Here is a 17,222-nt window from a genome sequence, read left to right as displayed (position 1 = left end):
TTCTGTAAGGCGATGTTTACTGAACATTCGTGGAAGGAGTCTCCAGTGTCAGCGCTTTGTAACAGCCAGAGGTAAAGCTGTAAGTTTAAGTTTTCAGACGCTGGAAAGTCTTCTTCACTAACTTTTGTGAACGTTCCACGACATTAAATGTAAATGCGTCGTTCTGTAATAAACTTAAAATTTAAATTGTAGCTGTTGGCAAATTGCTGTGGTATAAGAGGAATAAAACACTCCAGGACGCGCTGTTATAGGAAAATAAATCACTTTGGGGTTCCACTTCATCACGTCACCCTGTGGTTGATTATTTTCCTAAAACAGCAAGTGTCTTGTAAAGTGATTTCACAGACCTGCAGTTTGCACAGTGCTAAACCTACAAGCAGCTAGCTATAAGCAGGTTATTAGCCTTGTAGCTCCAGCACCCAAAACTATAAAAACAAACCATAGACACTTCCCAATGAAAAAAAATCTTATCATCTTGACCAGTTTTGAGGTAAAGTGGACGAGATGTACATTTTATTTCATGGCCGATCTGTTCTTTTACACTAAGCTATTATTATTTTTAATAATAATGCTAGCCTTCACCAATTTTGTGACGTTAAATGAATGGTTAAGAAAAAGATTTCTTTACACAATCAGCCAGATGCTTCTTTATTTTTAATGAAACAAGAAATAACCAACTTATGTCCACTAAAGAAGCAAAAAAAAAAAAAAGGGACCGCCAGGGGATCGCCTCGGCTGATCGAGTGTAAAATTTCACTAAACCATTCATTTAATCCTCATGTATGTGAAATCATGTTTACTTGCTGTTTTTAAGCTATTATATATTATTATTATTATGATTATATGTATTTACATTTTTGAATGTAGGATGTGCTAGTTTCTTCAGCACTTTTGTTGGATTAGAGCGCTCTCTAAAGGATATTTATAGCACTTACACACTCTTTTCTCTCTATTCTTGCTTTAGTAGCTTTGAATTGTGGTTTTTTTTTTAAAAAGAAGGATTGAAGAATTGAGTCATGATTCGAGCACTTGTTTTAGAGTGAAATATGTTGGATTTAAGCTTCTTTTTTTTTTATTCCAATCAATTATGTTTCTGCCACTTTCTAACTCTTTTTTGTATTTTGTGTATTATCTATGATGTTATGTTTAGTGTTAAAATAAAAACTTGACGTTCAATTATTCTTTAGTCTTTGTGTAGTGATGAAATGATTTAGGAAAAAAAACCTTTTGTCACCACCTATTGATAACAGTGCAGAACTGCATTCAGTCCCCAGGAAGACGAGGACGAGGAGGACACACCCAAACTGACAGACATGCAGTAAAAACCACAAACCTTTTCAGCTTTCTTCTGAAAGCAGCTACATTACAGAGATACAGATAATAGATCTGCACAATGTCTTTTTGTTTTTAAGTCAGGGACGTTCTGTCCAGTCTCAGATTGCACAGATGCAGATCTTCTTACCCCAGTCCGGGTCACTAAACTAGCACACAGTGCTCACTAAGAGCTAGGGTTACTCTTCACGCTTCCCAGCTGTCCACTAGGACGCATTAGATAGTGTCAAACACAAACCAGTAGCACGCCGCCGTTGGAGAAATGAGACACCTGTGGCTGAAAGTATCAGGGCTGATTTAGTCTCAGCAGAAACTTGAGCTTGGTTTCATTCAGCTGCTGTGTGGAACAACCCAGACACACCTGTTCAACTCCACCCCCTCACACTCACTACAGCGTGTGCAAGTTACAGCATTAAGAACAACACACATGGGGTGCGCTTTTATAGGAAAATAAATACCACCCAGACCCTGTGCATGTTCCTATAACAGCACAACCTGAAGCCTTTTATATAGCCTCTTCTTATACAACAATTTGCCAATGAATAGAATTCATCTTTAGGTGCATTTTACATCTGCGAAGCAAGTTAGTTCCCGTTATCGCTTACGTTATAGCAGGTGTGAAGTCGTTCCCTCACCAGCCAATCGCTTTCATTCTCCAAGTTAATAAGACAAAAATGAATAAAAAACAGTAATTTAAACCACTATGACCCTGACCATGTGGCTTATTCCAACGCATGAGACATGACCAATCCTGCTTTATTGTTCAGCTACATGGTGAAGTTTCTCATGTTTATAGATGACATTACGTCATGCCGTATCCTGAACCACACCAGCTAGTGTGTGTGTGTGAGGATCTGCTAGTGGTTTCAGGCGGATATTTACAGAAAAGTGAGAGTGAGTTCTATTAAAGCGCTTTCACACTTTACGTTTGTGCTGATATCCACAACTCTTACTAGTGTTACCTAGCTACTATCAGCTAAGCTCGGCTAGCTTGCTCTCTAGAGCCTCTGGCGAGGAGGTTGTTTTCTTTTGCTGAAGATTTGGATAGAGAAAAGCAAGAGAAGTGGAGCTGCTTATTGGACTTTACTGAATGCAGCAATAGTTATTCAAGTTGCAACACAGTGGCAACAAAATATTTGGTTCAACGTGGTGTTAATCTCCTTGTATTCATTCACCAGCAAGATACATTTTTTTTTTCACCAGCACTTTGTCCATGTTTTTTGCAACCTGATTGGTCAGGAGGTGCTTCATGTCAAGAAGTGCTTTTTATGAAAAGCTGAATTTTCTTCAACTTTTAAACTCCACTGTGACAAAAGGAAAAAAAAAAAAAAACCTCACAAAAACACTGACATGCATCCATGTCTTAGCTGACATTGAGAGAGCGCAAAACAAATAATTTAGCCAAATTATTTCACCGCTTATCCGTCACGCTAATACTGCCCTATCGTACTGAAATGGAATTTTATCAGCTAGCTGAGAAAGTTCCTAGCTAGTCTAGGAAATTTATTAGCTAGGATCAAACCACCCATTTTAGCACACAAGAGCAAGAAGTGAGAAATGTCTCATGTTCGTTGTTCCCCTTTTTATTTTCAGATTTTGATACACAAATCTCACAGCCCATGGGCTTCTATTTGCAAATGAAAATGAAAACCGATCCAAAAAAAAAAAAAAGGCAACTCGTCAAAACAGTGGACAGTGTAAGGGATATGGACTAGCGGGTGTCGAAGCAGGACAGGAATGTTGCGTTTTGAGCAGTGTTTCAAGGGGACTAAGATCAGGGTGTGCAGGAGGCGTGGGTGGGACAGGGGGCAGGCAGCGTCTAGAGCTGGCCGCAGTCGGCGATGACGATCTTTCTGCTGGTTTTGCCGCTGTTGCTGCCGTAGGCCTCCACCTTCTTGATGATGTCAATGCCCTCCACGACCTGACCGAAGACCACGTGCTTCCCATCCAGCCTGAGGGGACACAATCAGCGCAGTCCGATAAGGGTTTTACTCAGATTTTAATCATTTATGCTACATTTAGCAGACCGATCATAAGCACGGTCATCTAGAAAGGAAAGTAAGCTCCAAAAAGCTCCAAAATTAACGGAGAGCTTCAAACCTATTTGAAGTGACTGAACGGCATTGGACCATTAGTACGGTCTAGGTTTATTTAGACTATTTTTATTGGAGTCCATCTACAATAAATTTCAATTCTGCTCCAACACTGAAAGTCTAATCCAAGCGTATTAGCAAGAAACCGAATAGTTCCTGTACTATGAAACTCATGTTCCTGTTCCCATAAAAATGGTAACAAATGAGCACATTACATTTAGGTTAAACTAAAAGCAAAAAATCCTCATGTGTAATAGTCAAAAAAATATATAAATACAGAACTTGAGCCTTTCTGCCTTTCCATAATAAGATATGCATCCACAAGTTTCAATATAAAAACACTCTCATTAAAAAAAAAAAAAAACACACACACACACACACACACACACACACACACACACACACTGACCAGCTGGTGTTTGCTGTGCAGATGAAGAACTGCGAGCCGTTGGTGTTGGGTCCAGCGTTGGCCATGGACAGGCAGCCGAGCCCCGTGTGCTTCAGAGAGAAGTTCTCATCCTCAAATTTGTGGCCGTAGATGGACCTGCCCCCAGTTCCGTTGTGGTTTGTGAAGTCGCCACCCTGCGAACGTTCAGTGTTAGTGTTCAGAGTGGTCAAAACACCACACACACACACACACACACACACACACACACACACACACACACACACACACACACACACACACACACACACTCAGTGTGTAAACAAACGTCTGATTGAATTGGAACTTTCATTCAGTTTGGAGAAGCCATGGGAAAATGGTGTCCAACACCGTGTGGACGCAATTATCAGATTTTTTTATTTTTTTTATTTTTTAAAATCAGCCTTGAGCCGATTTCATATGCAGTCCTAAATCGGATATATATCTGATATGTGTCCATGTGACATGAATGAGAATTTATAGAATGAATTTATGTGGCATTTTCCGAACACATTGTCGTTGTTTTCGTCACCATGCCTCGCTGGTAGTGCAGCAAAACAACGGAGGACTGTAACAATAATGACTATATTCAGTGGAAAGACGAAGAAATCAGTGATTTATTGATATTTCAGGAATCGATCCAAAAGGTAAAAGCTGTATAGCTGTATATTGTTCTCGTTCAAGGCAGATACGAACGTGAACCGGCAAGACAGATCAGAATCAAAACTGTGCTTGTAATGTGAACGCAGCTTTTTTAGCATGGTTAAAAATACATCATTCTGTGCTCGAGGAGTAAAGTTGGGTTCTCCCAAGGGGTTCTGCAGTGAAAAGACCCGTACCTGGCACATGAAGTTAGGGATGACACGGTGGAAGGTGGAGCCTTTGTAGCCGAAGCCAGGCTGCCCTGTGCACAGCTGCCTGAAGTTCTCTACACACACACACACACACACACACACACACACACACACACACACACACACACACACCAAAAAAAAAAAAAAAATCAGTGTTTATACATTTCTTTCCAGGCTTTAATTTATACAGGTGTGTGTGTGTGTGTGTGTGTGTGTGTGTGTGGGAGGGAGGGGAAGGCGTACCTGCTGTCTTGGGGACTACATCAGCTCTCAGCTGTTAAAACAAACACAAATGTTAAAATGCATACACATATTTATACTTAAAAAGGCAGTTTAAAAAAAAAAAAAAAACATGCCCAAAATGGTTTTCTCCAAATAGGGCAAAGTGCATCCTTGACTAGCTGCTCCTAAAATAGAGCTCGACGCAGTGGACAGGGTGTGGCTTCAGACAGCCGGACTGCACCAGCACTGCACATCCTGGACTGCATGCATGTCTGCAGTCTAGCAGAATCTGCTGGTGGTCATCATTCCCAGATCACGTGATTCGATTCATAACGGTAGCGAGTGCAACTTGAAAGCGTGAGCGCGCGTGAACGCGCAGCAGCTATGAGGTATGCGGTCAGACGGGAACGCGCACAACGGCTACATTTAAACACACACACACACACACACACCCTTGAATTCATACTTCCTGGATTACGAATGGAATAATAATAATAAGAAGAAGAAGAAGAAGAAGAAGAAGAAGAAGCGTCTGTGTGCCTTAGGAAGCCATTTTAAGGTTTAGAATAAATATAAATATATGCGCGCGTGCGAGAACTAAGGAGGAAAAAAAAAAAAAGCTGATCACGTGGTCAATCATTTGCACCGTGTTTCCGGGTTTTTCTTTTCTTTTTTTTTTTTTTTTAAACCAAAATGTCGCGAAAATATTTCACAACTAGTGTACATCCTTCTGCACTACTGATCCCCCTTTTCCTTTTTTTTTTTTTTTTATAAAAAGAAAGGCGGGGCTCTGGGTGAGAAATCTCCGCAGCGCCTCAAGGACGCGCTCGTGCGCGCGCGCGCGCCCCCGCAGCCTCTCGCCCATCCACCATCCCCCCTCCCCCTCCTGCACCTCTCTTCCCCACCCACTGTAGAAGTTTCCAGAACATTTACAAATTCATTCAGGAAGAGCTCCATGGAGCATAAACACAAAAATATATATGAGACAGCTTATTTATTACCGTTATTTTAGACTCAATCGAGTCTTATTTGAAAGAGGGTTCGAGATTCAATTAGATTTTGATGTATTTAAATTAAAATGAAATAAAATACGGACAAAGCAGCAATTTTAGCATGAACGTTAGCTACTTTGCCGCATAGCACAGAGGCGTCTAATTAAGCAATTAAGCATTTTTTTATACAACTCAAACACCGCGTCAAGTAGCGTTATCGCCTACGCCACTACACAAAAAATAAAAAAAACGTTAGCCGTGTATGCTAGCATGCTAGCCGGCGTTACACCAGCGCACGAGCGCGTTCAAGTTTAAAGTGCTGAACCCTCTGCGGTTTATTATTCATGCTCCTGTAGCTACACTTTCATCCCCTCTTCCAGACGTTTTGAAGGAATGTGGGTGGCTAATTTAATCCAAGTTGGATGCAGAAACTAAATATAGGCGTCCGCGCCCCCAGAAGAAAAGAGAGAGAGAGAGAGAGATTACATGTAATTTTACAGCTTATTGTCAGATAAAAATCAACATGGCGTCCGAACCCGCAAAACACGCCGGTGTGTAGGAGCGAAAACTTTCCTTGCATTGAGGTTTTGAGCAGAGCTTTAGCGATAACCAGCCAGTTTGTTGTTGTTATTCTTTTGCACAAATGCAGCCTGAAAGACAGACTTTCATTTTCAGCCAAATCACGTCATACTGAGGATTTTTTTGTAACAAACTGGATGCAAGGTTGGTGCACTGAGCATCCTCCTCATCATCATCATCTCTATCTCTCTCTATACACACACACACACACAGATAGATAGATAGATATAATGTATATCTATCTATCTATCTATCTATCTATATATATATATATATAGAGAGAGAGAGAGAGAGATTTCACCGTTTATGACACATTCCTGGTGTGTATCTTAACACCAGTGTTCAAGTTCAACTATTAAAAAAATGAATGCATTGAAATAAAAATAAAAATAAAGGGTGCATGCTAGGACATTTGAGTGGTCATGCACTGGTGCAAACACACCCCAATGGAAAATTACAGCCACTTCCACCATCTAAAGTCCATTTCATACATAATAATAATAATAATAATTATAATAATATAATATAATAATAAAAATAAATAAATAAATAAATAACAATAAATATATCTCTATCTTACCTCCATAATAACTCTGCCGAGCGGGCTTCCATTTTCAGCGATGTCGAAGAAAACTCTAGGGTTCGCCATTTTGGATTATTTTAAAATATATTAGTTTAAATGATGCTCGATTTTGGGAATCTTTTGTCTCGCCCAGACGGGTTACTATGTTCTTCGAAAATGGAGGAGAGAGGAAAAGGAGGCCGGCGCAGAGTTTATAAGAGTTAGGGAGGGTTCATAAAATACTGTAAAGCGCCCGTCCAATGAGGAAACAGAAATCGGGTGAGTGACGTGGCGGGCAGCCAATCAAACCTGCGCATGCGGTAGACGTCATCGAAAGCGGCAGAATCCCAAAATACTTCCGTGTTGCAACACAAGTGCACTAGGGGAGTGTAGGGAATAAGGGCTTATACACGTGATATGGTGGTGTATGAAGTATACAGAGGACCATGAAGGCACTAGGGTTAAATTTCCAGCAAATAATCTTTTCTTTACCTTTTCCTGATCACAAGAGAAGTTCATCAGCCGATTCTGATCTCTACCACACACTCATTGATCTCCAGTACTCGCTGGTCTGGGGTGAGGGTGGATCCAGAGTCTATCCCGGGAACACCGGGCGTGAGACGGGAATACACCCTGAATGGGACGCCAGAGCGCTGCAGGACACCACACACAAATTCACACACTCCTTCACACCAAGCGGTGATGTAGCATAGACACTCCGCTGCCTGGCATGTTTCTGGAGAAGTAGGAGGAAACCGGAGAACCCAGAGGAAACCCACATGGACACGGAGAGACCATAAAAACCTGCATAGAGACAATAACCCGAGTGGCCCGGTTCCTCCAAAACACCGTTTACGTTTAGAAATCATATAATACATAGGAGGACAAAGCAGTACAAACCCCAGTGTTCACTGCAATAGATCACTTTTTACTTTGAAGCTGATATTTGCAGGTTTCTGTTCTTAATTGTATCATCAAATCCAAAGTTATTGGCACCCTTTTTGTGCAAACATTAAAAAACACACATATACAACACACCCACAGGAATAAATATTACAGTGAATATACATAATCTATTTCTAATAAATAGATTTTTTTTGTGTTATTTAATGAAGAAAAACCATATAATCGATACAGTGAGGTTTTCTGTAAGAAGACTTTTATTTAAGGAAGGAGTCTCCAGTGTCGACACTACGGAAATTTGATCCATGTTTATAATTTTAGTGGGGTTCCTTTTTCATCAAAATCAACAATGTTCGTGACCTAAAGGTTTGATTTCGGTCTCCACGGACCACAACACCATTTTATTTGGAGTTCCAGTGCTGCTTGGTGAAGTTTAGGCGCTTCATTTTGTAAGTTGCTTTCGTTTGTGCAACATTTCCAAACAGCTTGTTGTTATGAATATGATTTCCAAAACAGACAACCCAAAAAAAAAAAAAAAAAAAAAAAAAAACTGTACGATTCTAAAACTCTGATATTTGGTCCGTCCTCTTCATGGTGTGAAGGGGGCGTACGCTCATGGGTCCAAGTCCTGACAGTTTTACAGTGTTTATCATGGCTCCGACTGTGCTTCTCAGGATTTCTACGATATCAGTTATGTGACTTTGGGGAGGTCAACATCCATCTGTATCCTGTGTGTCAAAAACTTTGGTCAAAGGCAACAATGGAGTTCCTGAAGCCTGAGAACAGTTACAAAAAAGATTACTTTATGCATGATAATTTGTTTGGGGTGTCAAGAATATTTCCAACAATTATCTAAAAAAGAAGAAGCCAATATGGGAATGATGTCTTGTTATAGGAAAGCCAATTGTTTCAGTTTGAGTGGAACTAAATAATCCAACTGGATTTAATCCAAATGATTTAAATAATCCAATTTAATACAATAAGTTTTGCCCATTTTTTGATGTGTGCCAACAATTCTGGAGGTGACTGCATCATCATCATCATCATCATCATCATCAGCTCTTTAATTCAAGATAAAGCAGGTTGATGAATAAAAACCAGGCGTCTGCAGCTCTGAGAAGATAATGTGTTTATTGAATGAAGATAAACAAGGACAGGATCTCAATTCTCTAAAATAAAAATAAATAAAATCATCTGCTTCCTTGAACGACAGGCGTGCATTTCCTTGCGGAACAATCCCACACTCACGGGATTCACTGAGAGTTCTTCAGCCAGTCCAATCAGGAGTTTTTGTTTTGGGTTTTTTTTGTTTTTGGCACATGGTGTTGCAGAAGAGGAGCAGATGAAGTGTAGTTTGCCTTAGGCGGAGGGGTTTTTGGGTTTTTTTTTTTTTAGTGTGCACACCTGAGAGAACACGCTCAAACGGGACGAGGCGGCTCTCATGATGATCCGCGTGGGATATATATATATATATATATATATATATATGCGTGTATATATTTTTTTAACCACCGGTCACGAGCCTCCTCTTGTTTTGTGCGGACATAATCATATAAATACAATCATACAACTTAAAAGAACCGTTAGGAAACGTGTCCCGTCTGCTGTGCAACATCACTGACAGAAACCACATTCAAATGAGCTGACTATGTGCATGTGATGACCGTTAAAGCCGAAATAAAACCACAGAAAAAGAAACTAAAATAGTACTTAAAGCCTTCCAAAGGGAAAAAAAAATATATATATATATATATACGTTTGGATGTCAGTAGCTTGGAGCAAGCACAAAAACTCAAGCAGCAAAGAGCAATTTACATCATTTATACAGGAATCTGGAGGTCATTGGGATACACAGATATGATATCTGATTATCCTATCTGATCACATGAGCGCTGGATCATATTTGCTGTATTTTACAATCTGACTTTGCTGTTTGTTTGTTTTTTTAATGTGTGACGTGAAAGCACATGATGCTGAATGACCACTTCCTTCCTTCCTTCATTCCATCATAATCACATACGTGCCATTTTCGCAAGTCTTAAAAGTCAGCGTCGCATCTATTATCGGCTAATACTTGCGTAAAAACTGAAAAGAAAAAAAAAGCAAAAAAAAAAAAAAGCATCTATACCTAAAACTAACTCCTCCGATGAATAAAAAGCCACAGGGGACGTGAACCACCTCAACCTTTTCTTTTTTTTTTTTTTAAATCTGAAAGCTGTGCTTTGGTTGTCTGTAACTGTCACACCAGCATTAGCCGTTAGCATGTACGCTTATGCTGTTATTTGTGGCTTTTTTCACAGGAACACGTCTGGAATTTAAAAAAAAAAAAAAAAAAAAAAAAAATTCGTCTAACAAGAAATCCAGAACGGTTATGAGTCAGGATGTGTGCGTGTGTGTGTGTGTGTTGTGTGGAGGACGGAAAGAAGCGTGCTCAGTGCATTTAGAGATCTACCTTTTGTTGCTAGGGTGTGTGTGTGATTGTGTGTGTGTACGAGTGTGAGAGATGAAGCGGGTGCATGTGATGATGCATGGGATTGAGAAAGCAGCGTTTGGCGCAGTAATGAGACCTGACTGGATACGGTTTTTTGGAGCAGGTGGGATAACAAGCATTTTGTGTGATGCGTGATTAGACGTGATCTTTGAAGGCGTCCAGGTTGAAGGCAGTGTCCAGGAAGCGCTTGAGCTCCAGGAGGTGGGAGTTCTTGCTGCCGGTGGCTGGAGCAGCGGCAGGTTCACGACCAGCATACCTAAACACACACACACACACACACACACACACACACACACACACACACACACACACACACACACACACACACAGTTAATATTACAACATGATTTTAAACAGTATGCACAGCATGCATGTTTCAATTAAACATGATTACAGTACGTCCTAAATGTGATTACATGTGCATTATCCTGAAACACCATTATGTTATTAAACAGGAAGCATTTTGGGATTTGTCCCAACTGTGTATTTACTAAGGGAGTAAACCTCATGCTTCCAGATATATGATATGATTTCAATTCTTAAGGCAACACTTTGATATTTGAGTCTGCTATGATATGATTTCGGTGTAGCAGCCTCTGATTGATACATGCTTAGAATCTGGAATATCATAAATTCATGAATGATGATGCAGAAAAGGACTATTTTAAAAAATGTATCAGAGTGACGGGCAAATCACCTTGCTAACCTATTTATACATCAGTTTAAAAATATGAATTAGTTTTTATATACTAGTTGTTTGTCCTTTTTTTTTTTTTTTTTTTATAATAATCAATTTATAATAAAATTACAGTCGATAATAATAATTGTTGCTTTTTTCCCCCCTGGTTTTTACAGTGGAAGCCATAAAGTGCTTCCTTCAAGACCCATTAAACTGCATCTTTTCAAACTGTTGTTCACGCTGCGTCACGGGGCAGCAGAACACACTCTGAGGGAAGCGCTATCCGCCCCCTTCCACATACACAAGGTCACAGATGCTCATGATTGGCTAGTGTTGCAGTGATTGACAGTACGCCCCTCCCACCCAAATGTTGCTCTCCTGGCATCGAACTCACGATTTCAGGAAAATAAAGTGAATGCTTTTCTGTTGCGCCACACAGGAGTCTCCATTGTTATCTTTCAAATCACTGCATAGATCCAAATTGTCTGATCATTACACCCCTAACGTTACTTCTAGGGAATTAGAAAAGTTTCTTTTTTTTTTTTAAGGACAGGGCAAACCTGTGTGTGAACCTCTCTGTGAATTTTTTTCATTGATAACTCGACTAAAATGTAAAATCGCGCAAAATAAACAAATATTAGTATGTGAATAATAATAAAGAAAACAAATACAACACATTAAATTCGACGATAAAATTATGATATTGCCTCCTACCAGGAAATTATTTTTCCTTCTACTTTCTATGACTTAAGAAATACAAACGTGTGTTGCAGTGTTCCTGCTAAAATGGTATTTCCTTTACTATTTAAATGCACTCGAATACTAAAATTCAAGTGCAGTATGAAAGGGAATTTGGCAGGCCTGCTTTTATTTGACGTTGGCGTTGAAATTAGTTCCTACGAGTTCATTAAAAGGCAGGCTGCTTATCAGGTGATTTGCATCTACACAGGATAAACACACTGCATGCACTTTAAACCTTACTGAAGTACTTTACATGGTGTGTTTGGTTAATAATTTGTAGCTACAGATAACGGACAGCTTGTACACTGAATGGACGTGGAGCTACACTTTTCTGTTGCTATAGAAACGGAATATCTTTGCAGTGGAATATCCGTAAAGATCATAAAATCAAAGACACTTTATAAAAAAGCCTGATTTAGGCAGCCTAGTTTGAGTAATGTGTGTAATTTCCACTGTTTTGTGGTTTATATAAAACTTGTCTGGTGCAATGAGGCAGCGGAGTGTGTGTGTGTGTGTGTGTGTGTGTGTGCGTGTGCGCGCATGTGTGTGTTTACCAGACGGGCTTGGCACGGTCGATGGTGGTGCGCATGCGAGGCTTCACATAATCGTAGTAGCCCTGGTTCTTATGCTCCTCCTGACACCACACCAGCTCGGCGTTGGGGTATTTCTCCGTCTCGGCCTTGACCAGGTCGAAGGGGAACGGAGAGAGCTGCAGGATGGGGGAGGGGTCAGAGGTCATCTTGGTTACATCATCCACCAACCAAATCTTCCACAGTGTTATTACTGTTAATATGCTGCACACTGTATATGCTGATACTTGCACTCTAGCACCTAAAAATGCTTCAGCAGCCATGAAAATTCAGTGATGTGCACGATATGCATTACGATATATAAGTTTGTTAAAAACTGCCAGAAAAGCACCAGTGTTGCATTTCAAAAGTTTAACATTTCCTTTATTTATCTCTATAGAAATAAACTACTTAACACTACAAAGGAGGGAAAATAGAAATACTGTACAAAATTTTAATATTTTACAAAAAATTGAACATCAAATCAGATGTTTTCAATCAGTGTTTGTAATTATTATTCAAAAAACATTAGAAAAAGGTCTTGTGACAATTTATCATGATAATATCGCCCACATTGCGAGTGTGTGTGTGTGTGTGTGTGTGTGTGTGTGTATAGGTGTTGTACCTGCTCAATACGTGCAATGGCCACGCTGTTCTCCATGTCACGAGTTTTGCGATCACGTGTGAGCTCGTAGTAGACTTTCCCTGTGCAGAAGATCAGACGCTTCACTGCAGCTGGGTTCTGGGTTGCAGGACCTTCCTCTGGGATCACACGCTGGAAATGTGTGCCTAAAACACACACACACACACACACACACACACACACACACACACTTGTACGTTATTCAAGACTATAGACACACAGGCGAGTGACAGACAGGAAGCCAGACAGACAAAGATAAATAGATGAATAGACATGTATAGATAGAGGATAGACAGGCAACAGACAGACAGAAAGATAAAAGCAGACCTATAGAGACTAAATTAGACAGATGATAATAGACAGAAAGACAGACAGACACACCTGCTTCAAAAAAAGGATGTAATCCAAAATGAACTTAAACCAAAATTTAAAAAAAAAAAAAAAAAAAAAAACTATTATTAAAATCAGAGTTAAAATAAACACATGAAATCTGATCACATGACTGACCAGGCAGCATCAAGTCAAAGCTGGACTTGGCCTCTGGGTGGCGTAGCAGAGATTTGGGAGTGAAAACGATGAGCTGTAGAAGAGAGAAAGAGCCACAGGTTAATCTGTGTGTGTGTGTGTGTGTGTGTGTGTGTGTGTGTGTGTGTTACAGTCTTAGTGTAAACTCACCGGCTTCCTGAAGGGCTGCAGGATTTGCCTCCTCAGCACGTGGAAGTAGTTGGCAGGAGTGGAGCAGTTCACCACGATCCAGTTACAGTCGTACAGCTGACGCACCTCAAAGTCGTCCGTGATTTTCTGGACATCAGAATCGGACCAGAACAATAATTTATTTACAAAACAACGGACCTTCCTATTAATGACGCACAGAAACTGTAAGAAATCAGTGGTATTCTGAAGACCTTTACCAGCACGATGAAGTGTTTTAAACAAAACTAGAAAGGTGGCCCCACATGTACTTGTGCTGATATTTAAATATTTTCATAACAACTTTGATACAATTTCACTCTATTGTATAAAAATCATGTTGCCCTGCAACTAAATGTCAACAATTTTGTCTGAGAATTTTAAATGAGTCATGCTTAAACTCTGTGTATGTGTTAAACATCCTGCATGAGAAAGTCTCGGTATTTCTGTGGATACATTGCTTAAATTCGCTGGTATATCTGCTATCAAATAATATTGTTTCAATACTTCATACGGTATTGGCAGCAAGGTCAAACATGAATGCTGCTGATTTTCCTGTCTGAATTAAAAATGGTTATCTGAAATATGAATTTAAAAAGATTATCAGTACACGCCTCCAGGTAAATCTCTAGGAGAAAATGGATAACCGCTGGAATAAACACTGAAGCACTGGGCAGATTCTGTGAATGGCAACATCACCTAATCAAAATATAAACAAAGAAACATCTGTCTTACGGGGAAAACATCAGGATCGTCGTTGCACATTTGCAGGAAACGCTCAGGGCGAGCTGATGAGTGCTCAGGACCCTACAGAAGGAGAGGAAGAGAGAGAGAGAGGGAAAAAGAGATAGAATTAAATAATGCATCAACACCAGCACATGTTGGTTTATACACTTAACACAGCTGTTTAAATGCTATAAATAAGGTACTCGGTTGAACAATAGAATAAATGTTTATTTAACATTTTGGAAGGAGTCTCCAGTGTCAGCCCTTTCTAACAGTCAGAAGTAAATCTCAATCTTTAAGTTTTACGACACAGGAAAGTCTGACGCTTTCTATCCTCTTGGTAAAATGACAAGCTGTGTGTTTTTTTTGTCTTATTAATATCAACAGAGAAGAAAAGAAAGGCTGGTGAGGAAAAGACTGTTTATAACTGCTATAACAGGAACTCACTTGTTTCATGGATGTTCCACAACATCAAAGTAACCATTAAAGGACGAAAAGTATGACGTGTCATTTTTTAATGAATAAAAAAACGTAACCGTTGTCAGACTGTTGTGGTGTAAGAGGAATAAAACGCTTTGGGACGTGCTGTTACTAGAAAATAATCAACTTCCGCTTTGCATCAGGCAGCATCGCTGATTATTTTCCTACAACAGCACATCCCAACATAACATGTTGCTGCTGATATGGAATATGTGAATGGATGTGTGTCTCAGTAGGGATTTCCAGCTTAACAATAATAATAATAATAATAATAATAATAATAATAATAATAATAATAATAGAATGGGAAATTAAAATTTTAAAAAATTAGCCCACGCCTGAAGTATTTCCTGAGTGTCACAATCAGATCACAGATGTAAATACTGCATTACAGTCAAATTGCTAAGCTCTGGGGAAAAAAAAAAAAAGGCTTAGGAATAACTCATGCAGGTGAATTGTGGGTAATGTAGTCTCACCATGCCCTCCATGCCGTGCGGCAGCAGCAGGACTATGCCGTTCTGGCGGACCCACTTGGCCTGTCCGGGACAGATAAACTGGTCGATTATACACTGGGCCGTGTTGTGGAAGTCTCCAAACTGGGCCTCCCACAGAACCAGAGCGTTAGGACTGGCCATGGCGAATCCCAACTCGAAACCTGAGAGCAGGAAAAGGAAGTGGGAGAACAAAGACAGGGAACGGGGACGGCGGGTTAATGGCATGGGCAGATAAATATGAAATATGAAAAACGAGTGTGTTTGTAGTGAGTATAGTGAGCACACACACCCAGCACTCCGTACTCAGACAGCGAGCTGTTGCACACGGTGTAGGGAGCCTGGTCCGGGGCTACGTGGTTCATGGGGATACACGTCCTCTTATCCACGTTCTGATCGTGAAGGACGTGGTGACGGTGACTGTGGAGGAGAGACAGAAAAAAAGACTGTATTAGAAAAAGAAAACATGGGACCCAGGGTTGTGAAAGTGTGTTAGCTGATAATCGATGGTTAGCGAATTCAGAAGACAGATTTCAGGATAATATAAAAAGCGTGCTTTTGATCCGTTTCGGCTGGTAGGGCTTAGGGAATTGCTGGAATCAGACAGAAGCTGCTTTCTCTAGGAGAAAGTGTGGTTTACACGTCACGCCTGGTGCTCATGCTGCATGCACACACACCATCGGAGAAACCTGATTAGACAATGCTAAAATATTCAGCGGCACCTGAAGGTTCCTCTCTCCACGTCCTGGCCGCTGAGACGCACGTGGATCCCCTCTTTGAGCAGAGAACCGAAGGCCATGTATTCTCCCAGAGCCCAGTCCACCATCCGGTTCCGGATCATCTCACCACGACCCTTCAGGATCCGACTCAGACCTGACAAATACACAGACACACGCAGAGAGAGAGAGAGAGAGAGAGAGAGAGAGAGAGAGAGAGAGAGAGAGAGAGAGAGAGAGACACACACACACACAAAGAGAAAGAGAGATTAAATGTACACCGCTGCATTGTGTATGTATGTGTGTGTGTGTGTGTGTGTGTGTGTGTGTGTGTGTGTGTGTGTGTGTGCGCGTGTGTGTTTTTACACACCCCCGTGAATGGTGAAGTCTTCCACAGGCACGGATGATGCCACCTGACCGATATGTGTGAGCTCCTCCTCACTCAATCCTGTAGAAGGACAGGTCATGCTTTTGGGCTGGCCGTCCAGTGTGAAAAAACCTGCGTGCGCGCGCACAGACACACACACGATACAAAAACGCAACAGAGTTAATGGGTGACGTCTTATTACAACATTTCAAAGAAATCAACATGCCAAGTGCATGCACACACACCCTAAACTTGTACACAAACACAAGCGAGAGCACACACACACGCGCACATGCAAACACACACCAGGCCAAGGGGAATCCAGCCAGTGCTTGATGTGGAGAATTTTCTCGTCCTTAGAGCGAGCGTAAGCCTCCTCACAGATCTTGTCGTATTTGGCAATCTCCTCCTGTAAACACACACACACACACACACACACACACAGACGTTCAGTGCTTATTATGTTCAACTCCACCTGAAAACCGCCACTTTAATCCACAATGAAAACATAATATGGACCAGATCTTGTGTGAAATGTTGTTGTGTGTGTGTGTGTGTGTGTGTGTGTGTGTGTGTGTGTGTGTGTGTGCGTGTGCGTGTGCGTGTGTGTGCGTCCTGACCTCATACTCCTGGCGTGAGACGACTCCCTCAGCGATGAGTTTCTCAGC

At 40.7% G+C, this 17,222-nt stretch overlaps 2 protein-coding genes across 5 annotated transcripts in view; both read right to left on the bottom strand.

The window, feature by feature from the left end:
- Positions 1-2,899: 2,899 nt before the first annotated feature.
- On the bottom strand, positions 2,900-7,258 carry ppiaa (peptidylprolyl isomerase Aa (cyclophilin A)). The gene is made up of 5 exons (XM_034306699.2): positions 7,077-7,258; positions 4,947-4,977; positions 4,689-4,777; positions 3,835-4,007; positions 2,900-3,284 (listed from the first exon to the last, which is right to left on the bottom strand). Exons 1-5 carry the CDS (start codon positions 7,143-7,145, stop codon positions 3,152-3,154), a joined length of 495 nt encoding a protein of 164 aa, XP_034162590.1. The 5' UTR covers positions 7,146-7,258; the 3' UTR covers positions 2,900-3,151.
- A 1,815-nt stretch (positions 7,259-9,073) lies between these two features.
- ogdha (oxoglutarate dehydrogenase a) overlaps positions 9,074-17,222 on the bottom strand; it is a 34,263-nt gene continuing 26,114 nt past the window's right edge. For all 4 annotated transcript variants that reach the window (XM_034306452.2, XM_053236317.1, XM_053236318.1 and 1 more), the window contains 12 exons: positions 17,175-17,222; positions 16,861-16,963; positions 16,558-16,686; positions 16,194-16,344; positions 15,764-15,891; positions 15,457-15,635; positions 14,510-14,581; positions 13,760-13,885; positions 13,592-13,664; positions 13,067-13,230; positions 12,427-12,581; positions 9,074-10,708 (listed from right to left, as the gene is read on the bottom strand). The exon at positions 17,175-17,222 is cut by the window's right edge and continues 105 nt beyond it. In XM_034306452.2, coding sequence (XP_034162343.2) covers positions 10,588-10,708; positions 12,427-12,581; positions 13,067-13,230; positions 13,592-13,664; positions 13,760-13,885; positions 14,510-14,581; positions 15,457-15,635; positions 15,764-15,891; positions 16,194-16,344; positions 16,558-16,686; positions 16,861-16,963; positions 17,175-17,222 — 1,449 coding nt within the window. In that variant the 3' untranslated portion in view covers positions 9,074-10,587. The remainder of the gene's footprint in view (positions 10,709-12,426; positions 12,582-13,066; positions 13,231-13,591; positions 13,665-13,759; positions 13,886-14,509; positions 14,582-15,456; positions 15,636-15,763; positions 15,892-16,193; positions 16,345-16,557; positions 16,687-16,860; positions 16,964-17,174) is intronic.

Source organism: Pangasianodon hypophthalmus, chromosome 8 (genome assembly GCF_027358585.1).
Source record: "Pangasianodon hypophthalmus isolate fPanHyp1 chromosome 8, fPanHyp1.pri, whole genome shotgun sequence".
Classification (NCBI taxonomy): domain Eukaryota; kingdom Metazoa; phylum Chordata; class Actinopteri; order Siluriformes; family Pangasiidae; genus Pangasianodon; species Pangasianodon hypophthalmus.
The sequence above is the reverse complement of the archived record's forward strand: the minus strand, read 5'-3'. Positions and strand labels throughout refer to the sequence as shown.